Source organism: Diceros bicornis, chromosome 22 (assembly GCF_020826845.1).
Source record: "Diceros bicornis minor isolate mBicDic1 chromosome 22, mDicBic1.mat.cur, whole genome shotgun sequence".
Taxonomy (NCBI): Eukaryota; Metazoa; Chordata; class Mammalia; order Perissodactyla; family Rhinocerotidae; genus Diceros; species Diceros bicornis.
The window spans coordinates 30,731,415-30,757,963 of record NC_080761.1 but is presented as its reverse complement, the minus strand read 5'-3'; the positions used below and the strand labels follow the sequence as shown (position 1 = coordinate 30,757,963).

The following is a 26,549-nucleotide window of genomic DNA, read 5'->3' as shown; positions in this document are numbered from 1 at the left end:
TTACATATTTAATTTCATTTATTTTTCAGAACAACTATAAAGAAGCTATAATCTCCATCTTACATATGGAAAAAGGGAGATTTAGACAGGTTAGTTAAGTACTTGCTCCAATCACACAGTTAGTAAAAGGAAAAGGCAGAATTCCAATCAGAGTCTGGCTAATTCCTGAACTTGTACCCCTTCACCACTACACAACAATGCTTTTCTTATATATGAGGAAAATGAAGCTCAACAGAATTAAATACAGCCTGAGAGAGACTGAAGACAAAGCATATTACTCAGAGCATCTGCTGCCTACACCAGCCTGTGTTGCCTTCCTTGAGTGACTCTGACAGCAATCCTATGCAGATCATGGGACCTCAATAACTACTTGAGCTGTATTTCTAATGAAGCATATTGAAAGGATATGTAAGATATAATTAACTTTATAAAACTAACTTTGATATTACACATGGAACACAAGACAGGCTAAATTTTTCTTCCTTAATATGTTTTTCTAGCCTTTTCCTAAAATATTACAAAATAATAACAATAGTGAATTATATGTATATATGTATACAATCCTCATTCCCTGCCCCCCAAAATACTGATATCTATGATTATAAAATAAATAATTCCCCAATATCAACGTTTCATTTCTTCATACTTTTTTTTGTGTGTGTGTGAGGAAGATCAGCCCTGAGCTAACATCTGCCAATCCTCCTCTTTTTGCTGAGGAAGACTGGCCCTGGGCTAACATCTACACCCATCTTCCTTCATATATGGAACGCTGCCACAGCATGGTTTTCCAAGCGGTGCATCAGTGCACGCCTGGGATCCGAACCAGCGAACCCCGGGCTGCCACAGTGGAGCGCGCGCACTTAACCACTTGCGCCACCTGGCCGGCCCCCATTTCTTCATACTTTTTAATGACATTATAACTCTAAGTTGAAATCTCCCTTGCTTAACTGTGTATTCATTGGTCATACTTAAGTATGATAAAAATCAAAACATCGAACAACAACAGTAAGAGACACATAAAACCATCATAAAAACTGCACTCAGCGTCATAAGCAAGAAGACATACAAGTACTGATATTGTCCTCACTTAAAGATAGCACTTGTAGGGCCGGCCCCGTGGCTTAGTGGTTAAATGCGCGCACTCCGCTGCTGGCGACCCGGGTTCGGATCCTGGGCGCGAACCAACACACCACTTCTCCGGCCATGCTGAGACCGCGTCCCACGTACAGCAACTAGAAGGATGTGCAGCTATGACATACAACTATCTGCTAGAGCTTTGGGGGAAAAAAATTAATAAATAAAAATTATTAAAAAGAAAAAGAAAAAGATAGCACTTGTAAAAATACAAACTGACCAATACAAATGAAAAACAAAAATAATGCCTGGCAGAATTAGCTGTAAGTACTACATTTTGTAGATAGTACTACAATCAATCAATTAATGTCCTAAGCTGTCATGTTGGAAATCATCCCCGCAGAATATCCAGGGTGTCCAGAAGACACTCGTTTTGCCTTTCTCATTTTAGAAAGAGGCAAAAAATATTACTGGCCATAGTTTGTAGGGTATAAAAGTACAGTAAATTAAAAACAATAGGGGGCCAGCCTGGTGGCGTAGCAGTTAAGTTCGTACGCTCCACTTCAGCGGCCCAGGGTTCACAGGTTTGGATCCTGGGCATGGACCTACTCACCGCTTATCAAGCCATGCTGTGGGGGCGTCCCATATAAAGTGAAGGAAGATGGGCAGGTATGTCAGCCCAGGGCCAATCTTGATCAGCAAAAAGGAGGAGGATTGGCAACAGATGTTAGCTCAGGGCTAATGTTCCTCGCAAAAACAAATAAAATAAAATAAATTAAAAAAATAATAGGTATGGCTAAAAGAAGAAGAGAACTAAGCACTGGGCTTCTATGTAGTATCAGACTTTTTTAGAGTCTGCGTAACTGGAGACACCTTTCCTCTCTGAATTGGCTAACACTCTGATTCTTCTAATTGCAAACGTGCAGAACTGTTAAAACAGTAATAGAGATTAATCATGGGTTTCTTCACCTATTCTTTATCCCCTTTGATATTTAAATATGAAAATCTCATTCAGCTATTACCTTCATTACTTTCAGCCTGAGAATGGGCCCTAGTGCTGGCACAGAGAGTGTTCTCATGATTATAGCCCTGTGGGGAATTTCCAGGATACGGTTCTGAAAAGCAGTTCTGAAAAGAGGTGTGCTCACCCTTTCTACCACCTTGCTCAGAGCAGAGGGAGGATAGACTGTGGATCCACAAATTAAAGTCTAATTATAGCCACTGACCTCAGTGAAATCCCTTTAAAACTTTCCTTTGATTCAAAAAGGTCATATCAAATGATCAAGTAAGCAAGACTCCCACACCAAAGCTTCAAACTAGATATCTGCACATGTCGCTTTTGTTGCATCAGGAGAGAAGGGGTATCCTGAAGGAAAGCGAACAGTGACCGTGGTTGGCATGCCTTAGTTAAGAAGTCCTATTTCACACTTAGCTCTTTCACCGAGAAAGACAAGTCACCACGTGGCTGGGCCAAGGGTTCAGACCCCACTTGAGGAATTTTCCCAAGTCCTCCTTTAACTAGCTTTTTCTTTAAGTTACCACATTGTATCAGAAAACTAAAATAGATCTAGTAAAATAGATACTAAAATAAAATAGAGAGGTATTGCTTAAGAGCAAACAATTAGCAACCAGATCATAAAGTTATTAAGTAAATCAAACCTCTAGCAAGAACATCAACCGCTAGCAAGCAACAGTTACCTGTATTCAGATCCAGCCCCACCACCTACAATCTGTGCTCTCTCTACCCCTCGCCATGCTGCCTCCTAAACCACATGTGGACATTTCTATCCACAGCTTTTGAATCAAGTCAGGAACAGGACACTATGTTAACATTATAGTCTCAGCAAGGCAGTATGATTTTCCCAAAGAAAATCAGCTTATTGATGGTAGAAGGAAACCTGACTTTATTCAAATGGTCCACGTTTTCTTTTTCTTGCATTGTCCAAAAACCTTCCAAATTGATCATCTGTTTTTCTGCTATGAAATCTTAGGCTTCATCATCTAAGTTGATGTGATGGGTTAAGTTGTGAAAATGGATTTCAGGTATCGACTGGAAAGCTTTAAGTTCTCAGAAAAAACATTTTAAACGTGGTAAATTTATACATTACATTTATAATTATTTTGTTGTGTTTGACAGAGCTACCAGGGATGTTAGTTGAAATGTAAAAAAGGAAAACATTGTCTAAATGAGGGGAAAACAATGAAAAGATAGGCAAGATTCCTACGGTTCTGATGCTTTTGACTAAATGGCCTTGGACAAGTCATTTAATCATTCAACAAACTGTTTCTTGAGCATCTATTATGTGCTGAGTAGAGAATACAGAAGTGAACTAATAATTTTTTTTAAAAAATCTCTATCTATAGATCTCTCATTCTAGTGGAAGAGAGACAGACAGACAAAATAAATTAGAATATTATACATAGTATGTCAAACAGTAATATGAAGAAAAAATTAAGCTTAAAAGAGATACAGGGATTATGGGGGGGGGGGAAGTTGTCTCCAAATATTTTAAATAGAGATGGTACTTACCTCTTTGATAATTTAGGTTCAGCTTTGATAACCCAAATACATTACTACATAATTACATTATTACATAAGAGATCAAGAGTTTATTTTAAATTGTTTTTACGTAACGGAAAAAAAAAACCCTAGAGAAAAACTAGGAGATAAAAAAGAAAAAATTGAAAAATAAAATGATTCCAAAAAAGTCACAAAATCCACTATACTGCACAAAACCTCATAATTACTTTAAGAGTAGCTATACACAATACACTCATATCTTTAACACTCATTCTACTCTATTATATCTTTTCCCACATACTCCCTACTTCCCTCTAAAAATACTAAAGGACACATTTACAGGATATCCATGAAACTTCCAACTCTATATGTGCCCCAAATACTTATTAATTCTCACAGAAAAGGAGCTATTAATGATATATTTGGAAATTATTACACAACATCTCCAATTTTAAACAGATAAGCTGATGGTTTGAAACTCAAAATACCTTTTAGTAGGAAAAAATACATGATGTTGAATGACCTCAACCCAAACAACAAAGGCCATTCACTAAAGACCTGATTCGCAACCTAAAGCATCCACTAGGGGGATATTAAAATGCAAATGCTGGGGCTGGCCCAGTGGCGTAGTGGTTAAGTTCGCACTCTCTGCTTCAGCAGCCCGGGGTTTGCAAGTTCAGATCCCAGGCAGGGATATATGCACCGCTCATCAAGCCATGCTGTGGTGGCGTCCCACATACCAAGTAGAGGAAGATGGGCATGGATGTTAGCCCAGGGCCAATCTTCCTCAGCAAAAAGTGGAGGATTGGCAACAGGTGTTAGCTCAGAGCTAATCTTCCTCACCAAAAACAAACAAAAAAAAACACAAATGCTGTGTCCCCTCACCAGAGATTCTTATCCCACTGGTCTGGGTGAGGCCAGAGGTCCCTGCTTTCAAAGCTCAGCAGGGTTGAGAACAGCTGCTGCGGACTCTTAGCTCCACCAGGCAGAGCCCACATCTGTCGTGTTTACTCTCTTAACCGCGGCACAGGGCCCAGCACACACCAGGTGCTCTCCTGAACAGCCTAAAACTGCCAGTGACTGGCTATTTACTTTCCCAGCCGTCCTTATGGTTATGGTGGGCCACAGAATATAAAGGGAGGTTTTCAGGTGGGCTTCAAGGAAAAATCTTCCTCCTCGACAAAGGCAGGTGGGTGAACCACGTTCCTGCACTGTCCCCGTCCTTCCTGTCCTTGGAGGGAACGTGTCTGGAGTAAGCTCAGTGACAGAGGCAAGGCTGTAGTGAATACCCTCCTACGGAGGACATTAGACAAGAGCGGGAGAGCATGAGACCTCGTGACACTGCTGAGCAGCTGCACCAACCCTGGGACCGCCCTGCTCTGGATCCCTCAAGTGAGATAACAACCCCCTACTAGATAAACCACTGTTTGTCTTCTCAGCAGCAGCTGCAGGGGGAGGGAATGCAGTAAACTCTGTGTGGGAAAGAATGAGAAGCTATGGGAACCAGGATACCTGACAGCTAAGAACTCTGGGGGTGCCCAGCGCCCAGATGATTCTCCCATCACCCCTGTCTTCCCTTGAGGGGCTGGCCAGCCTGCTTCCCTCGAATATCACCGGGTGTTCCTTCCCACTACTCTCCCAGAAGTCTGGATCACCACTGGCCAGAACACATACCCCCAACTTCTCCCTTCCTCTCCAAACTCATATCTACCACAGAGCCCTTTATGGTATTTTTACTGTTATAAACATTGAAAAAACATGGAAAAGGCAAAAGAAATTGTAAAAAAAAAAAATTCCCAAAGCTTCAAAAGTGCTGCAATCAAATTTGGTCCCTGACAATCATAAAAACACATATCAAAGCAGATGCATCCTCAACTTTGTTCTGATGCTCAATACACACATCTTTTTGTCCAGACTGATGCCTCAGAATCCCCCTCCCTCCTCAAAATGAGGGACGGAGTGCAGAACCTTTGTTGTTTTCCCCTGCTTAATCAAAGAGCAAGGTCCAAGCCTGAGAGGTAATGATGGTTGCTTTATGGGCTAAAAAAGAATTCATATGTAGGTTTATTGACAGAGCAGAAGAATACAAAATAAAGTATCCACTTATCCACAAAATAAGAATCCAAATAAAAGCAAATACCGGAAGTCTGGGGCCATCCAGCGGTGATGTCGACTACAACTTACAAAGGGACAGGATCATTCTGAATCCTCAAGAATCTTGAAAGTAATCCCACAAATCACATACTTAGCTGGCACCTATTTAATCTACCAGATCCAGGGAGATGAGTCAAGAAAGACACGGGGCACTGGAGGCCAACCTTCTGCCTCCGAGCCCAGCTTCACCATCCTCATTTTATGCATGATCCCAACTCCCCCAGTTTGAGAAAGAGGCTAGTAGAGGAAAGAAGACCTGAACTGGCACCATCACAGAGATGGCATGAAGTGACACATCTAAAGTGCCCTGGACAAGGCCTGGCCTATCGTGAACAATCAGCTACTATGACTGTCAAACTACAGGAAAGTAGAATGACAAAGACAAATTAATTTTTCTCAATAGACTAAATAAGTTATTCAAGAAGCCAATTTAGTTTTTCTTAAGGTACTGACTTAAACTAAAGCCTCCAAAACACCAGATATTATCTTGATTTCAGGTTAGCAACTAAACATCAGTGTCATAAACCATATATCTAGTTCCATTCAAATCCCATAATCCAGCAAATTTAAGTTTGCACTAAACGAAAGCCAGGCGCCCCAGCTCTGAGGACTCGAGCCCCAAATCTCTCTCCTGCAGACACAGTACATACTAATCAACTGGGTTTCTAGTACACTACTTGAAGTCTCAGATTTTCTGAATCCCCCAATTCAATACTTTATCAGAATAAAGTGGGACATAATGCGAATATTTTCTTTCTTAATACCTCTTTCAGATACATAAACACTCCCTACCAGAGTACCAGCTCCTAACGTTATGACTTCATAGGCTTCTTTTTCTCTACAGGGTATTTTCTCTTCTTCCCTTTAAGCTCTGTAAAAAAGGCACAGCAAAGCCACTCATCAGCACCGTTGTGCTGTACCATCAGGGCCCGGGAAACAGGAACAAAGAAGAGGCAAAAAGAAAAAAATGCAGAATATAAAATCCCTATGCTCACAAAGCTCCTATTATATATGCCATCTCAGACACTTAAAATTAGAATGCCAAGAAATGTTAAATGAGCAATGTGCAAAAGAGTCTACATTTTCTTTCCTTCACAAGCCATAAAAATAGAGAAATGTCACTATACTAGTATTTTGTGATCCAAAGCATATTAAAATATAACTTAGAGACTCACCATTAAAATGATTCCTGATTGTTTTAATAAAGACTGCCCAAGATAAAAGATTTTTTTGGAAGAATGCTACCTGATTAGGAAAAAACAAATTTAATTCTAGAGAAGGACTGAAATATAAAATAGAATGAACCCATATTGCGGTTCTTGTATGCAAGACAATTTAATAGTTGAAATCCCTTCCAGATTAAAGGGAAGCCAATTTCAAAATTCTATCATCTCTTTCTAAATTTGTTCAAACGTTTGAGGATTCAAATGTCAGAATGCTTTAAAATTAGATAGTGAAATAACGCTCCTGGAGTTCATAAGACAACATTCCCAGCTCTGCAGTGCAATTTTTCAACTTTCTGGCATGTCATGTTAATAGATTATCATTTAAAATAAAATTAATGCAAAATAAGAGATACCATTTTGGAGTCACCAACTACTACCTTTACTTCCCAGCAGATAACATTATTTATCGTGCCATAGATAAGTCTCTCACACTGCACACACTGTCATAAATACACTACTTCTGATGGTGTAGGCCAGATAGGACTGTCCTCCAGACAATGATTCTTTTTTACTCAGGAAAATCAGTACAGTAAATAACTTTTCTTCCCTTCGAGACAATCACAGTGCTTGAGGCTGCTGCAACACAAAAACAAAATATCTTCACAAACGTCTCCAAACAGTCAAGCTGAAAATCTAAGCCAACGTTTCATTTAACAGCCTGTCAGTTTTTTGATGTGAAGCTAATGAATGCAGTGGCAAACAAATCCATCAAACCTAACATCAAAACAACTGCACTTCATCCCACCAAACGGAAAAATGAAATACAACCTCCAAGCCAGCTCTCTGATCCGGCCTCGCCAGGAAGCAGGCCTGTGAGTACCACCATAGCTGCTGCCCAAAAGTAAGCGTGGACTCCATTTCACCACGGAAAGAAAGATCGCTCCAGAAACGGAAAACATTCATCTCAAATATGCACCAATATCTTATTTCAACTGCTAAGCTGTTACATATTTTTAAATCTCTACTAGAAAAACATATACAGCATTTCACTCTAGATTACTGATGTTTAAAGCTATAAAGACACCTAAAATAAAAAACTGGATGGTATGTTCCACTCATACTATAGCTTTGCAAATGGAGGTTTATTAAAAGCCCTTCTGCTTTTTATGAAAGCCCCCTGAAGATAAAGAAAACATGACTTTCTTCCTTGTACACACACACAGCACAACTCCTGCTGCAGAGAAAGAACTCACTGCGCACTTACCAAAGCTGAGCTCTGCCTCAGTCCGTAGGCAAATGGGCCCATGTCTACCTGGAACATTCCCCTCAGGTTTTTTTCAGTGAAAACCTTACCTCTGATTAACGAAATGGGGAAAAATTGCATAACCACCTTCTTAGGTAGGTGGGTCCTCTTAAGGCAAGGCCCTTCCATTCTGGAGTATCACGCAGGATTTGGCTATGCTATATTTTGTAGATCAAGGCAAAAGAGAGCTGAATGATCTTCATGGAGGAGAAGAAAAGGAAAAGAGAGAAACGAGAGGAATAGTAAGGGCCAGGAGCATTAGCAGAAATTTTTAGAAACTGGGACAGTTAAATTAAGTTGCTATCAAGGCTGTGAGGTCAATGTCCCCTCACTCCCACATATGCCTGTTTTCTGAAGATCTCCACCATCTATGCACAAAAAAAGCCTTATGTGAGAGATGAAGCAATTTGGGTAGATACTATAAAAAAGGACCATGTAGATTAAGTACTAAAAAACAGGGAATACCCACATAATAATTATTGTTGTTGTTGTTGTTATATTATTATTATTATTATTATTATTATTATTATTACTATTTAGTTGACAATATCAAACATTCAGGAATTTGCTGAAATTGGGAAGACAAGTATTTGGGCTTAGCACAAATAACGGAATGGGAGTTCTAGTCAACGTTAGCCATACCTTAAACAAAGGGAAAGTTTCTTGAACAAAATACCACATAGCAATAGGTCAGTAACACAGTCAAAGGAAACCCACAGAGACTCCCTCCGTCCTACTCCAGAGACACCACCAGAAGTCAAGCAGCCAACGACAAGGGAAGCAGTCCTTGATCCCCTGCCAGTGTCAATTCTACTCCCACTCCTGTGCTCTCATCAAAAAGGTTATCCTCCAAGCGATGAATTCACAGAAACATACACGGTGTCTGGCACATAGGAGACAAGCATTATCTGAATAAACGGAGCTGTGTCCCCATCTACGTTAGCCACCTGAATGGGCTGAAAGGGTCCCTATTAACCAAAGCCTGCTGGCTGCTGAACAAAGACTGCCAATTTATCAGTCAACTGGGTTTATCTTTTCAAAACCTAGTGTTTTTTTTTTTTAATTAAAAAATAGCCTTTTGTAACAGTTCTTTTCTAAGTCATGAAATTAGCAATATTGGTTTGTAATATATGAAATATAATCAATCAGTAGAGATCCCACACTTACACCACATTAATTAATTAATGCTGCACCACACACAGACACCGTGTCACGTGCTTTTATATACTCAAATCAACACAGGACAGGTAAAGCAGATGTCACTCCCCAGTGCTTCCACCATGAAAAATGATGCCACTATTTTTTAAGTATTCCCCCCCAAATGCATAACTCATCATCACTTGTAAAAAATAACTGTTTTTTCAATAGTTATCATTTAGAATTAATTGAAGAAAGCAAAGAATTAAGACAAACTAACAAATTTGGTTATCCTCAAAGCTGAAAAAGTCTTTTAAGCAATTTATAATTAATTTATATGCAATTTATAATTAATCCACTATACATTACATTTGTCCCCAGCAAAACACAAAAACTAATTGCCCAATTCAAATTTTCCTAAGATTAAAAACTACATGTGTGTGTTATACACACACATACACACACACACACACACTACAGTAAATTCATAAGGTTGCCTAAAGAAACAGACTTGGAAATCAATAAAAATATGTATCGAATAATGATAAAAGACACCAAAATCTGCAAAAAAAGATGTTATCACAGCACACTATAATGTAAGAGAACTTATTAACTGAGAATAGCCAAGAAAACATTAATATTGAGGAATATAATTTAAGAAAGCATAAGGATGTTTTAGCGAAACATTCAAAATTGTATCTATTAGAAATTTAGTTTTCTGTTTTGTATAGAATAACTAAAATTAGTCACATGACTCAAAGTAGATTCTTAATATATCACCATGTCAATTATGAATTGGAACTCTCTGGGTAGGCAGAATGCTGCCCTCACCCCTCACCCATAACAACAAAGATATCCACATCCTAATCTCTACAATCTGTGACTGTTATTTTACATGACAGAAAGGATTTTGCGGATTGTTGCTCTGAATTGTAGGAGACCACATGCGAGAGTCTGAGAGAGGCCTCTAGGAGCAAAGACCTGGCTGACAGGCAGCAAGGAAACTGAACTCAGTCCTACAACTGCAAGGAACTGAATTCAGCAAACAACCTGGCTGAACAAGGAAATGGATTCTTCACCAGAGTCTCCAGGAAGCAGTAGAGCCCAGTAAGCACCTTGACTTTTGCTCTTTGAGACCAATGTCAGACCTATAACCTACAGAACTATGAGATAGGAAATGGGTTTGTTTTAAACCACTAATTTTACGGTAATTTGCTACAGCGGCAATAGAAAACTAGTACATTCTCAGAGCAGCACCACCTCACCAAAAGTAAAGGGAGGGTGGAGACAACACCTAAAAACATCTCAAACATGCAATTATGACAATTTTAAATTATAAAATTTAATGCCAAAAATGCATTGTAGCCATTGAACATTTCGTACCTAGTAAAATACCCAAAACCAAGACAGTCATATCCCTTGACTAAACTGAATGATATAAATCAATGCAGCATGAGTGGATATCCACATACTAAATTTTTTTCCTCTCACAACAAATCTATGCAGTAGAGAGGTATGTCTAATTTATACAGAAGAAACAAAAAGAATAAATGACTTGACTAATGTTATACGGCTAGCTAGAAGAAGAAAAGTGGGGCCTCAGATCCCTGCCTCCTCCACCACGGTGTGCTGCTCCTTAACCATCCCATGGTTCCAGGCTCCATCGGCTGAGACTTCAGAGAGGACCACTATCGACCTCTCTTACTCTGTCACACTCCACTCCCCCTCTACGTCCACACGGATATGTGGAAACACACTCAGGACATTTTAGCCTTGGGGAGAAGCTATTTTGGCTAATACCATGAACTAGATGTGAAACTTGTAGTAAACAAGCACCAATTAATTTTTCTGGCGACTCTGAACAGCTGTGACAGCTGACTTATAACGTCAATGATTAAAGATGTAAGCCATAACATAACATACCTTGTTAAAACCTCGGGGCTATGACACTGTTTCAATGCAGATACAAAAATTACATTTCTGCAAAAGCACTGCAGTAGCTGGCCAGGATACAGACAGAGTTTTCTATTTTTTATTAGGTTTATTGTAATATAAAGGACGCATAATGGGAAGAAGTAGTTCAGTTCTGTTCCTTTCTAAATTACCCCTCATAAATAGAAATTACTCAGAACAGAAAAAGTCTTCTAATAGCAGGAGCTGTCTTTTATGTCAGGAATTCATTCAAATGCCTCCTGGGCTGCCAAGGGGCTATACTTTTATTTTAATGTATTATGCAATTTTCTAAATACACATGTAAATTAAACCTAGAGTTGTCTTCCCTGAATATATTTCTATCCAAGTTCACCCAGTGGTTCCCCACGCAACTTTTTATCAACGTAAAACGAATAAAACTCACTTGTACCATTCAGTGACCAAGATAAGACCACATAAGTTGAATGTGTCATTTTCCACTAAATCTATGTCAATTTTACATACTCTATAAAACACAATTTCATTTAGAAGCTGCCATCTGCCAGCCTACACCTTTGCCTTAAAACCACAGGAAAGGAAGCAATCTAATAGAAGCCACCAACACTTTAAGATGTCCTCTATTGCCACAGGGGCAATTAATTAAATTGAATAGAAGTTGTTGCTTGTGAATGAAAATATACATTATGTGGACTAAATTAAATATACTGGGCAGGAGACGCAAAATTTTATAGAATTCAACATAAAGATATATTTCTTGTTAAAATATGTTCTACATTATTACTTTCATGAAATTCATTTCTGCACTAAGGGCAGTTTTAATCATTTCATTTTACCATCCTCCTTCAACCTCTTGTTATTACAATTTTACCAGACACTTTCCTCTGTAAATAGTTGTTTTCTAAGCCATGGACTAAACTCTAACATGGAAAGAGCCAAGTCTACCTGGCACGGAGCCACCAGAAAATCTGGCAAAAAAATAATTGGTGGCCTTAAGAGAGAAAGCAAACAACAGTTGCATAAAATTACCTCTCAAGGTAAATTGCTCCATATTATTCTCAAAACAGAAAAATGTAGCTACAAATGGTAATATAGCCTGTGTAAAACAAATACATCTAGTCTGAAATAAATTACTATAGCGAGAAGCACACAATGTCAATGAGGAAAATAATAAATGCTGCATGTGATCTTAGGTTTCCCACTACAATAACTAGAACACACATTTAATTTATGCTTTATTTTTGAGGCGTAACTTACCAATTTAGCAACTTTCCCATAGTCAATCCATCTGACAGTAGCAAAATTTGTAGATTCTGCACAGTTGAAACCATGATTAAAACCAGCATGATAGCCATATGGGAAAGTGATCATAAATTCTCCAGCCTCCTGGGTGATCTACAGGGTAGAAAACATATAATATTTTCCAATTATAAGACTTCTCAAATTGCCAATGCAATTAAAATATATTTCCTATGAAAAAAAAAAGAAAGAAAAAATGCCATGATCTCAGCGCTATACCAGTATAAAAGAAGTCCCCCCCAAGATCCTTCACTTTATCCTTTAATAATTTTTTGGGAAACTTTTAAAAGACTTTTCTAAGCAAGATGTAACCTTCTGGCAATGTAGTCCAATCATGCAATCCATAATCAAAGATATTATATTTTATTTGAAAATGTCTTAGTTATTCAAATTTGTTCATATTAGCAATAAATATGTACATTTTAATACTTAAAAAATTTACATTACTAGAGTTACACAACAGGACATATCATAAGTGACATTTTTCACATTAGAACTACAAAAACTTTGAGTAAGGCATGCTAAACAGGTTTTATTATGAATTTTTGTTGCTAAAGAGTTGGTAGTATTCACCAAATTATTCTTTCATAATACTTAGAAAACATTCAATTAGCTGTAATCCATTTAATAGTAAAATTTCTATCAAAGAATTATTCAAATATATGTATATATGTATGTATGTATACGTGACTGAGTGAGTTACTGCATTTTTAAATATAACTAATATAACTTAGGTAAGTCAGTTAGGAGCCTAAAAGCAAAGACGAAAAATGTATTTATTCCATTCCTATTTTTTAGATTAAGAAATTTGGTTTTTTACAATCACCAAAGCACACGAAATACACCACGGGCTACTGAAAAAAAGTGAGGCTAAATTTTTCAGTGTTTTTTTAAATTTGGCTACTCTATACTAGATTATCAAATGTTTTACTCACTGGTCCATTCAGTCACCATGGTTCATTTCAGTCCTAAAATGCTGAGAAATGAATATGTGGGTATGCATGTGTGTGTAAACATATAGGAGACACTGTCTAAATACAGGTGCACACATTGCAATTCAATTGCCATTTTAGAGAAGCTAAAATGTTGTGTGAGGGAGTATCTTCTTTCCCAACAATTCTGAAATTTAGCTCATCACTCCCTCCCCCCATGACACCCAGCAGGTGTTCTATTGCAAGGAGCAGCAACTCAGCTGCCACCTGGCAGGCAGAGAATGGCTTATCAGTGTTCAACATGGCTCCAGTTCCATCATTCTGGGCCATGTGAGAACACAGCCTGATTCTCTCCTTTCCTGGTCTCACTGAATCTCATTCATTATAATTGTGCTTGGAAACTAGGCACTTCCTTGTACTACGTGATAAAAAAAAAACCTCACCCTGCCACTGTTCCTAGCCCTCTAAAGGTGGGGGAAGACGTGGGACTGCTGTCACTGGGATAAGGAAGCTACCTGCACTGCCTCCGCTGAATCCCACCTACACTCCTTCTCTGCTCTACCTAGAAAACTCTGCTCGTGCCATGTTGGAAAAGAGCACCTGTTCCCAGTGAATCAGACTCTAAATTTCATGCCTCTGTATAATTTCTAGAAACAGGTCAGTCTCAGCCAAAATATAAGGCTAATTTACTGCCTCTATGTAATAAACGGATAAAAAAAAAAGTACAGGGACGGAAAAGAACAAGTCCCTTTTATTGTAAGACTAAACAGTCATCACAATTCCATATCATGAAACAAGTTGGAAAGGGTAGTGCACATAATCTAAAAGAAGACATCAACTATTGTTAAACATACTTTTTCATGTATATGTATGAATATGTACAGATGCATTGAAAGAAGAAGGAAAAAAATGTTACTCCAACTGTGAAATGATTGTCTAAAGAGGAGGTTGAATTGAGGAGGAAGAGTGTGCTACTATATATACATGCAAAGCCCTTCATACAGATGATCTCTTTTCATCCTTGTAAAAGCCCTATCATGTAGGTACTACTATTATCTCCATTTTCCAGATGAAGAAACTGAGGCTCAGAAAAATTACGTAATTTACCCAAGTGACAGAATCAGGAACGAACTTGGGAAATTTAATGCCGAGGCCTGTGGTGCTCCACCTGTGTTATATTATCATCATCAGAGAACAAGCTCCGTGAGAAGCGAAGAGTCAGCACACACTCTTCATCACAGTGGAAGGGAAAGTGGCAGTATTTCCTATGAAAATCTGCAATTGACAGTCCACCCTTAAGTTACTGGTGTCTCACCACCTGAGGATGAACACATCCCGCCACTTCCCACAGAAGCCAGCAAATGTCCCACCTTCAGAAGACCAGACAAGAGCCTGGTGCATCTAGTCATCTACCAAGTAGTACTTGGGGAGCCACACACCAGAAAGGGGTACAGGCCACCTGCCTCCTTCTCCCCAAAGACTGGAAAGGAGCTACAAGCTCTGAAGGCCCCCATTCTGCAGAAATGAACCAATCCCACTGTCCTGCTACTTCACATACCCCGCTCCGCAAAGAACAGCTTGATCAAGACCCATCACCAGCCCTAAACCCCCGGAGGTTTTCTGTCATGAGGACTCTAGTCCCCTCCTTCTCCTCTGCCTTCTAATATTCCCACTTAAATAAAAGTACCTAATCAAGCTTATGCCAACCACCTAGAAGAAATACTCATCGATGATGTGTCCGAGACTGAAAAGCCTGGTGCCCAGAGGTGTCTGCGAGTAAGACACGGCGGCAAAGCAGCAGTGGCCCCTCTGGGGGGCACAGCTTCTGACCTCTGTACCTGCAGCAGCACTGCAGCCCATCACCAGCTCCTCCCCACACCCGTGGACATTCCCCACAGTGCACATCTCAGAGGCATACTTTTTATCATGGGTAAAAGTATGTGAGTAAACCAGTGGTGAGAGCACCCTCGTCACACAAGACAAGTATGTCTTGTGCATGACCGCCATACAGACAGTGTGTGAGCGAGCAGGGACCACCTCAAGTTAGAGAACGGTTCTTGGTCCTTGCAAAAATCCTATTTTGAACAAAGCCCAAAGGGGTGGGGGGGAGCCTTTAAGGGCCTGAGACTAGGAAGGGGTAAAGATTTAGTCACAAATGAAAAGCTTCTAAGGTGGAAAATAGCAAAGATTATGGGAAAAAAGTAAAATAAAAAATGAAGAAGAAGGCCAGCCCCATGGCTTAGCGGTTAAGTGCGCGCGCTCCGCTGCTGGCGGCCCAGGTTCGGATCCCAGGCGCGCAGCGACGCACCGCTTCTCCGGCCATGCTGAGGCCGTGTCCCACATACAGCAACTGGAAGGATGTGCAGCTATGACATACAACTATCTACTGGGGCTCTGGGGAGGAAAAAAATAAATAAATAAAATCTTTAAAAAAAAAAAAATGAAGAAGAGAGTGGAGCTATTTTTTAATGTTTCTGCAAGTAGCTAAGGACTTAATCCTCCTCCCACCTGAGAGAGAGCTTTTATTTATCTGGTCAAAAGCGTTTTTCATTTCAGCTTCTTCACATAAAAATTCTCATGCTCTGTCATAATTCTGACCCAATAACTACCCATGGACGCAAAGAAAGAGAGATCTAGCATGTACAGAATCTTACAGAACTTAATCTTCAGAAATACTCCAAAGAAGCACTATCTGATTATTAAATCATCAGGCAATTTTATCCATAATGAAATCTCAATTGTAGTATATATCTGAATGTGTTTAGAAGCAACATACTGGTACATACATAACACACTGGTACCATAATCATTGATTCTAACCAACCAAACTCTAATAATAATTGCTCTGAATTCTTTTCAAAAAATAGATCACATATACATAAACTATGTTGCTCATATAAAAGTCTTCCAGTTAAAAGTGCTACACCTTATTTTGTCAAACGTGCTGTATTTTATTTTCAGTATTGTTATAAGTGAACTATAACAGCACCAAACCTTTATAAATAAAAATAATTTCAAATTAGTATTTAGATAAATAAGTTACATTATAAACAGGAATCTGAACTTTTCTCCCCACATCCTACAAATCCTACCTTAACTGAAAGATATATTAGCTTATGTTACACTTGTCTTAGATACATATACTACACACGCAAAATGAATTTGTTAAAGAGTAATACTGATATACCTTGTCAAAGGGAATACCATACTTCTTCAATACTGAGGGAGATATCAGTGTCATCTTGTGGCGAAGAAATGCATCACAGCCTTGTGAACTGCTTGGGAAAAAACCTACATGGAAACAATAAATATAAGCAGTATTGTGTCAATCAAGATAAAATTTCAGATAGTTTTTTTTAAGCTTATGTTCCAGTATTCTTATAGAATGACAGTTTTATGCAAATATCAACCAAAAAAAACCTGATACCAAAATTAGAGTCAGAATTCTTGAAAATTAAGGGATACATATTTATATCACCAAAGGTTGACCTTTTCTACAAAAAGATCTACTCAGGGCTGTTTTCATAACATATAAAATTACCAAATCTTACAAATTTCAATTTGTACCAAATCTGAATTCAATCTGCCTAATTAATATCTGATAAATGGACAAAATATTAAGGGAGGTTAGGAAAGGCAAATAAGCATTTTAATAGAGGAATCTCTCATTTTAGACTCCTAGAAGTGATCATTCCAGAAGCACTTGTCCCAAGGCCTGGCATACAGTAGACATATAGCAGTTCTCCTCCTTTCTTTGTTTCTTTATGATCAACTTTAAACAGTCTAACTGCTACTAATTTCCTGAACCAACTTCCCAGCCAGCACCAGCAAACTGCTTGGAAACCTGCCTCACCAGCCTGTATGGGAGCAGTATTTTGAGGAGGCCTTTAAATGAGGAAGCTAAATAAGCAGCAACTCTCTCGTTCAACAGTATATTACGCACAAAAACATAGTTGTTTTTTTCTCCATTGCTGACCTCAATCCTGCAGTTCTGTCTGAGGCAGACTCTCATCGACTCAGTCAGGCAAGCCCGAGAAAATGAACATGCTCGATGCCCTGATCCTCACCTTCCTCACTCAGAGGGGAAAACTACCATACTGAAGAGAACAGGAAAGCAAGAAGAGAAGCAGAAGAGAAACATGGAGGGGCCGGCCCCATGGCTTAGCAGTTAAGTGCACGCGCTCCGCTACTGGCGGCCCAGGTTCAGATCCCGGGCGCGCATCGACGCACCACTTGTCCGGCCATGCTGAGGCCGCATCCCACATACAGCAACTAGAAGGATGTGCAACTACGACATGCAACTATCTACTGGGGCTTTGGGGAGAAAAAGGGGAAAAGGAAAAAAGGAGGAGGATTGGCAATAGATGTTAGCTCAGGACCGGTCTTCCTCAGCAAAAAGAGGAGGATTGGCATGGATGTTAGCTCAGGGCTGATCTTCGTCACAAAAAAAAAGAAAAGAGAGAGAGAAACATGGATACGACGAAGGAGAATCACAGAGAGAAAACCCAAAAGGAAAAGAGAACTCACCAGGAAAACATGTGTGATGCATATGAGTCAAGTAAGAGGAAGCACAGATATTGGTTAACTCCTCCACTGCCAAAATGAAGAAAAAGCCACTGGAAATGTTACTTATCTAACTCTGTGGCTCACTACACGCAACTAACTCAAGAATGTGACCAATCTGATGATAGAATTACTAACACTCATTAACTAACCATGAACCTTCTTTTTTTTGGTGAAGAAGATGGTCCCTGAGCTAACATTCACGCCAATCTTCCTCTATTTTGTACACAGAATGCCGCCACAGCATGGTTTGATGAGTGGTGTGTAGGTCCATGCCCGGGATCCAAACTTGTGATCTCGGGGCCACAGAAGCGGAGCACTTAACCGAACTTAACCGCTATGCCACCAGGCCAGCCCCATCCATGAACCATTTTAACCTCACAGAATAGAAGTGTTTCACAGGAATATTTAAAACAAATCAAATAACCAGGAAAGAGTCATTAGGATACAAAGAACCACCTGCAAAAAGTAGTATGTTCTGAGGGCCAGCCTGGTGGCTTAGTGGTTAAGTTCGCATGCTCCTCTTCGGTGGCCCAGGGTTTGCAGGTTCGGATTCCTGGGTGGACCCATGCACGCTTATCAAGCCATGCTGTGGAGGCATCCCATATAAAGTAGAGGAAGATGGGCACAGATGTTAGCCCAGAGCCCATCTTCCACAGCAAAAAGAGGAGAATTGGCAACAGATGTTAGCTCAGGGCTAATCTTCCTCACCAAAAAAAAAAAGGTAATATGTTCTGCTTAAGCATCTGCACCTGGATTTTTTAAAAAGCAAAATAGACGGAAATATAAAAAAGAATATGCCAATGGAAACATCAGAAACACTATCGTTCTCTACAATGCCAATAGGAATAAAAGGAATAATTTTGCCCATATGATCACTTGATGCAGCCTTCTGTTTGTGGTTAATATTCATAATACATAAATAGAAAATAAAACATTATGCCAAATAAGTACCCTAGGAAAGAATGCAGACTTCAGCGAATGGAGAGAAAGGACTACACTAATGCAATGGCCAGATCTGCACAATAAGAGCCTGAGTCCTACAACACAGAAAAGCACAGCAGGGTGGTCCCCAAACACACAGCCCACGGAAACGTTTTAATAATACAATTTAAATGGATCTATCAAACTTTTCAAATCTGTAACTTTGTGCAGCACTACAGGAATTAAGTTCTAAATTAAAATCAATGAAGAAAGAGGAGTCTATTTAATTTTCTTTTGATATGCATTTGTAATCAGGACCTGAACAATGTGGTGACTGGTCGTAAGTTAATTTAAATTGGAAAACCACTGAAGGAAGGTAATTTGCAGTATATTAAGAACTTCACATTGGCTCAGAACTTATATTTACAGCAGGCTATCAGAATTATATTTTACATCACCCTGGAAAACACCTCATAAACAGCACAAATTATGTACAAAGCATGTGTCTCAAAATGAATTGTAGCTCAACTACCCGCAGGAGTGCACGGTTCATACTCACTCTCACTCCACAGTCTATGAAAAGTATTTTATTCAAATATAAGCAAGCCAATATAACCAGAATACTATTAGATACAAAATGATAATACTGTAAAAGACTCAGAATTTTGCCAGCTAGAGAAATGCTGGTGTCTTTCATAATAAATGAAAAAGCAGCTTCAGAGTCACTTGTAGGAAAAGTAACAAAAACAGCTCTTGTAGAAAAAAATAACATTTAACTAAAAATTCAACTTAAGACTATCAGAGTTTTTCAAAAGTCATCAAATAAAAAGAAAATATAGTTATATAACACTATTCATAATACAGTGTTAAAATTTTTACAAGTAAATTCTTTAAATATGCCCTTCAGAATCATTTTTGTTTATTCTAATATTTACTTTCTAGATATTCTTTCTTAAAAGTTTTGAATAATTTATTTGGAAGAAGTCTTCTCTGAAAGTTATCATACTTTAATGTTACTACTGTAACATTCCATAAGACTTTCCAATTTACCAGTCACACAATGGGGGAGTCTGCTATTTCACAATCTTGAAGATTAAGAAGTTCCAATAAGGAAACATTGTATACTGATCCCTCAATCATCTAGCAGTGGAAATAGCAGTTAGCACCCCACTGCCACCCCTCACATGCCCCCTGGTCCCCAGGTAATATGCCAGGTGTAGAACACACAGAATAAACATGACACATCTTCCTGCATCATCTAGTTTTGTCACGTTAAATCACTTGGTTTACTTTTACATAAAAACAAACATTAGGCGAACAAAATACAAAATCCGCAGGAGTGTTGTAGGGCAGTAGGGTTTCACTCTCCTCTCCTGTAGGGTATTTTGGTGGAAGCATTTGAGAGGCAGCTGCTGTGAGGGGCACACTGTGCTATGGGATTCTGTATAAATCTTAGCCAATTCCCTCCTTCAGATATTTAACACACAAGCTTACTTGAGCACCAACTTTCCTCTCTCCCTTACTACTCCCAACAAACACACACCTTTTCCTTGGTAGTAAATAGCAGAGCTAAGTTTTAGACCAAAGACCTAATTATTTGAATTATTTGAAGCCAGCCTCACCTTGTCCACATGGACAGCATAACAAAAGAGAGTAACAGTTGTTATGAACTTGGAGTTCAGCTTTGAAGAGACATGGATTCCAAACAAGACTCCAACACTCATGTAGCTTTGACTAGTCCCATAATCTCTCAGTTTCTCAATTTCCCCATCTGTACAATCAGGATGCTATTATTATCTTCCTCACTGGGTTCTCTTTTTTTCCAGTTTTATTGAGATATAATTGACAGATAACATTCCATAAGTTTAAGGTGTGCAGCCTAATGATTTGATATATGTATAAACTGTGAAACGATTACCACAGTAAGTTTACTTAACACATCCATCACCGCACATAGTTTCAAATGTTTTGTGTGTGTTTTAAGATCTACTCTCTTAGCAACTTCCAAATATACAATACAGTATTAACTATAGTCACCATGCTGTACAGTACATCCCCAGAACTTATTCATCTTATAACTGGAAGTTTGTACCTTGTGGCCACCTTCACCCATTTCTCCAACCGCCCATCTCTAGCAACCCTCAATCTGTTCTCTATAAGTTTAGGTTTTTTTAGATTACACATATAAGTGAGATCATACAGTATTTATCTTTCTTTGTCTGACTTATTTCACTTAACAAAATGCCCTCAAGGTTAATCCATGTTGTTGCAAATGGCAGGATTTCGTTCTTTCTCATGGCTGAATAATATTCCGTTGTGTACATATAACACATTTGATTTATCCATTCATAATTAATGGACACTTAGGTTGTTTCCATGATTTGGCTATTATAAATAATGCTGCAGTGAACACAGGGGTGCAGATATTTCTTCAAGACAGTCATTTCATTTCTCTCAGATACATACTCAGAAATGGAATTCCTGGATCATATGGTAGTCCTATTTTTTTAAGGAACCTCCATACTGTTTTCTATAGTGGCTCTCCTCACTGGATCCTTATGGGAATCCAATGAGATAGTTTACAAAAAAACTTAGCTATAGTCAAAAGGTGGAAACAACCTGAATGTCCATCAACTGACAGATGGATGAACAAAATGTAGTATACCCATACACTGAAACATTCCTCAGCCATAAAAAAGAAGGAAGTACTGATATATGCTATAACATGGAAAACACGCTAAGTGAAAGAAGCCAGACACAAAAAGTCACATATTATTTGATTCCATGTACATGAAACATCCAGAATAGATAAATATCTAGACAGAAAGCAAACTAGTAGCTGCCAAGGGCTGGAGAGGGGTGGGAAGGAATGGACAATAACTGATTAATACATTCAGGCTTTCCTTTTAGGGTGATGAAAATGTCTTGAAACTAGATAGAGGTGATGATTGCACAATGTGAATATACTAAATGCCGCTGAATTACATACTTTGAAATGGTTAATGGTCTATTTTATGTTATGTTAAAAAAAAAACTTATTGGTATACTTCACACATAGTAACATTCGATGAAGAGCAGCCACTATTAATATCTCTATTACTCATTTCCACCATATTGACTCTAACCATCATGTTAGTTCAAAGAATGTTCCTTTTCCACCACCTCTGCAGCGTGCTAGCTGAGAAGGTGGATCCCAGTCCCAGGAGACCCAGAGAGCCGAATGGGGAGGTGCCGCAGAAGGTCAGTGGTCACAAAGCCTTAAGAACCATCTCATTCCCCTGGGCCTTGTGACCCAAACCTAGCAGTCCTGGTCACAAGTAACTAGCTTCTCCCCCAAAAAGAGTTCTAACAGTAAGTACAACGTGGGTTAAACTATACGGATTCATTCTTTACTTTATATTCACCATCGTCTCTCTAACTCTGCTGTTTTAAAATCAGATGTAAAAATTCCGTCTGGATTCTAAATTACTCACAATGGGCTTATATGAAACTAAAAAAACCAGACGGAGAAGATAATCTGTTATTTCACATTCACATAACACAAACTACGGATCCTGGTAGGGACAATCACTTTACATCTTAGTCCTCCCCCCAATATCAACTCCTCTCCACAAGTAACACATTAGGGTCTCTATGACAGGTAGACCAATGAGCTCCCAATGAAATGGTATCTGACTTGGGGGTAAAAAAAAATGAAAGAATAGTCTGGAAAAATAAACCATTTTTCTACTAAACTATTAAATAGTAAGAATATATATATTTCCATTTTAAATAAATATTCAAAAATTAGAACTGCAATATTGTGTAAGATCCATGGAGCAAAATAGCTTAAACATTTATTTCAAGAAGAATCGACTCTTGTGGCTACAGCATCCAAGAGGAGGAGAAGAACAATAGTACAAAGTTATATTAGGCTACTCAGTAACTTGATTTTTAGGGTCCATAGCTCATTCACACTGTACTGTCTACAAAGATAGGATACCGCTAGCTGTCAATTTCTTAACAAACTAAAGTCAATCATCTTTTTATTTTTCTTTTTAAAGATATTATACAGTGGCAAGCAAGCAAAGACGGTCTTTGGAACCATTCTTCCAATCCAAACAATATGTTAGAGGGATGAAAGACTAGCATGATGAGGAGCATGTACTCCAGAGATGCCAATAGAGTCCTGAAACCCTAAAAGAACCCCATAATAACCTTTGCTAAGACTGCCAAAGTACTGCTGGGAGTTCTGTAGCAATGAGAAGTATAGAATCCCACAAGCCTCCTCAAGGACCAGATACTGTATGCATCCAAAGGCTGTCCTGTATTCAGTGTAAAAGCGATCGTATGTGAGAAGCATTATTCTAAGTGAAAGAAACAAGATACAAAGTCTACATATTGTATAATCCCACTTTAATGACAATTCTAGAGAAGGTGAAACTATAGGGACAGAAATCAGATTAGTGGTTGCCCGTGGCTGGGGAGAGGGATTAACTGTAAAAGGGCACGAAATAACTTTCTCGAGGTACTAGAAATGTTCCTTGTCTTGATAATGGTGTTGGTTGCACCCCTGAATACAGTTGTCAAAACTCACTGAATTTAAAAGGAGTGAATTTTACTGCAAGTACATTTTACCTCAATAAATGTGACCCCTAAAAAAATCATTAAATGTTGGGGCTGGCCCGGTGGTATAGTGGTTAAGTTCACACACTCCGCTTCGGCGGCCCAGGGTTCGCAGGATCAGATCCTGGGTGCGGACCTACGCACTGCTCATCACGCCATGCTGTGGCAGCGCCCCATATACGAAATGGAGGCAGATGGGCACAGATGTTAGCTCAGGGCTAATCTTCCTCAGCAAAAAGAGGAAGAGTGGCAACAGATATTAGCTCATGGCCAATCTTCCTCACACACACACACACAAATGTCATTAACTGTTTTTAAATTGTTTTAGAAATAGAGTGGATGTGCTCTAAAAAGAGTGTGTTCTTTCCTTCAGAGGAACATTTCTCCAAATTGTCAACTGGTTTGCAGTTTCCAATATAACAGCTATTACTAACTAAGGAATTCTTTTTAAATCCCAATCTCATATGACTCAAACACTAACAGAGGCTATTGCTATTCAATCACCAAAAGTTTCAGCTGTGGAAAAAGATTTGAAAATCAAAGTTTAGCAACCATTTCTATGGGTATACAACCACTAGATTAGAGAAGCTGAATTGAGTTATTAATCACTCAGGAAAGAAAGGCAGAGAGGGAAGAAAGGGGAGAGGAAAGATGGAGAAATCAGACATGTAGAATGTATTTCCACACTAGCAACAGATTCTGATAAAGATAATTTCATTTGAATATAATTGAAATTTAACCAGGGCTGCTTTGATATAGTTTTTATAATGGTTTTTGCAATATTCATATGACTGATATGAGGCTTAAAAAATATAGCAACCATAGAAATGAATGGTAAAGAAAAGTACACAGAAAAAGAGTATGGAAGGATTGCTTCTGTGGGAAATGCTTTTAGATAGATGTATTTGACTTATACACGAAATTTCTTAATAAGCTTATTCATGAAAAGAACCAATGAGCTATATTACATGGGGAGAAACCTGGTGATTTTTACCCACATTCCAGCTTAAGAGGTCAACATAAGAGGTTTAAACTATAGTCAGTCTCTCCGTGCTTCCTACCGATCACGGAGCAAGTACTTACTCAGGATTGGGTAGAAAATTATCCAATTGCAAGCTTCACTCTGCTCTAAGTGTCCCATAATCTATCAACATCTCTACTGGTAGAGATACAGCTCCATGGAGCTCTCCAGCAGGAGCGCCAGGAGAAATTGATACTGATCTTGGAATGGAGAAGGGTGGTGGCTCTCCTAAACAACTGTCTTATTTTTATTTCCTGAACATAGTCCACTGTGTAAGGGGCAAGTTTTTTTCCATTTCAAGCTGGTTCGTAGAACACTTCAGAGTTAAAATTTTCACCTAATTTAACAGGTATATGGGTCATTACATACGGTTTTTTACTGTATTCCTGAGACTGCTTTCTTTCAGTTCCTGCTTCTCCCCCTCTGACAGGACACATGGGCCACACATGCACAGGTCACCCAGGACTCCCCCCGGGCCAAGCACTCTGGGCTCAAACAGGTCACAGTCAAGCTAACCAGGATTTCCTGGCTCAGCTTCCACCCCGGAAAAGCAAAGAACACAATTTCCCTCCATAACAATTCCTCCCTGCTAGCTGGCATCTTCTTCCCGAATTCCTCCTCCCCATTCTCTACTGTCGCTTCTCAAAACTGTCTTTCACCCCATGTTCGAATTACGCTAGCTTGGTGTACGTTATGTATTATTGCCCAATGTCTAAAATCCTGGTAGGAACACAGTTGGATATTAAATGTTCAAAAATACAAACATGGGCAGTGACATCTACATCAAATTATGAGGAAATTAAGTTGAGGGACTGTTTCACCATCCTTAATGCAACTTGGCTGATAGGAAGATGAAAATAAACATACCCTGACACACCATGCATTGATCTCCATGCCTAAGGCATGAGTTAGGCCTGAAGACAGAAAATATATCACTGGAATTCTCCATTTTTTAGGCTTAGGGTGTCCCTTAAAATTGATTATTTACAATCAGGGGTATTTTATTTATTAGCCTTTCAAAACCAGGCATTTTAATATAATATTTTCAGACCATCAGCTAAACGACTGCTTAAGGGAATAACGTACTTATCATTTTGAGAGCTGATAAAAGTACATTTTCCTAATTCCACGACAGAGGTATGAGACAGGTCAATTTAGCATCTATTCATAAAATTAAAATGACTCGTTATTTATTGCTGCTCTTCTAGTCTCTTGACAGCAATGGTTCTTAATCTCTTTTGGACCAAACCCTCTTTAAGGGATTTGATGATCGCTTCCCAGAAATCCACACATATGCCCAATTTTGAATATAATTTCAGAGTCCACAGACTGCCTGCATCCTACCCACAGGCCCTTGTTCACCTACTGGAACAGGAATCCCTGCAAATCAGGCTAAGACTCACGGCTCCGCAGGCTTAAACTCAAGATTAATAGTCATTTAAAGAAAACACACACACACACACACACAAACCCACACCAAAAATAACTGTTTAAAAAAACACGAACTAAATTAATCCTTCAGAATAATGATTCTTCTGTTCCTTTTAGCTGACTGTTGCTTTTTGAATAAGTCAAAACTAAAACACTTGTTACAAGTAAATATAAGGATCTAAAAGAATCCATTTATTTACTTCTATCATACTGTCATTTGAAACAAGATTCTCGCTGATCATTCACACTTCCAAAATCAGCTGCACAAAGTTCTAACTCACATATTTTATTCCCAATAACCAAAATTTTGACCAAAGTAAATCATCTTCAATGTTTTTACATACTAGCTTTTTATTCACAATAAGAGACCAATAGAATACAGTCCTTCACAAAAAAATTTTGCCATTCCCAATTTACTTTAATCCATATTTTGCTTAACTTAACAGAACAGCAAAGATATTGTCTTATTTCTAAAATAGATGAGATTTAG

At 38.7% G+C, this 26,549-nt stretch overlaps 1 protein-coding gene across 8 annotated transcripts in view; it reads right to left on the bottom strand.

Annotated features, from left to right (window-relative positions):
* Positions 1-26,549, bottom strand: part of KDM4C (lysine demethylase 4C) — a 389,693-nt gene that overhangs the window by 248,292 nt on the left and 114,852 nt on the right. For all 8 annotated transcript variants that reach the window (XR_009223452.1, XM_058565774.1, XM_058565775.1 and 5 more), the window contains 2 exons: positions 16,703-16,806; positions 12,542-12,679 (listed from right to left, as the gene is read on the bottom strand). Coding sequence is in view for 7 of the 8 variants with exons in the window: in XM_058565774.1 (XP_058421757.1) it covers positions 12,542-12,679; positions 16,703-16,806 (242 nt within the window). In the remaining variant the exon portion in view is untranslated. The remainder of the gene's footprint in view (positions 1-12,541; positions 12,680-16,702; positions 16,807-26,549) is intronic.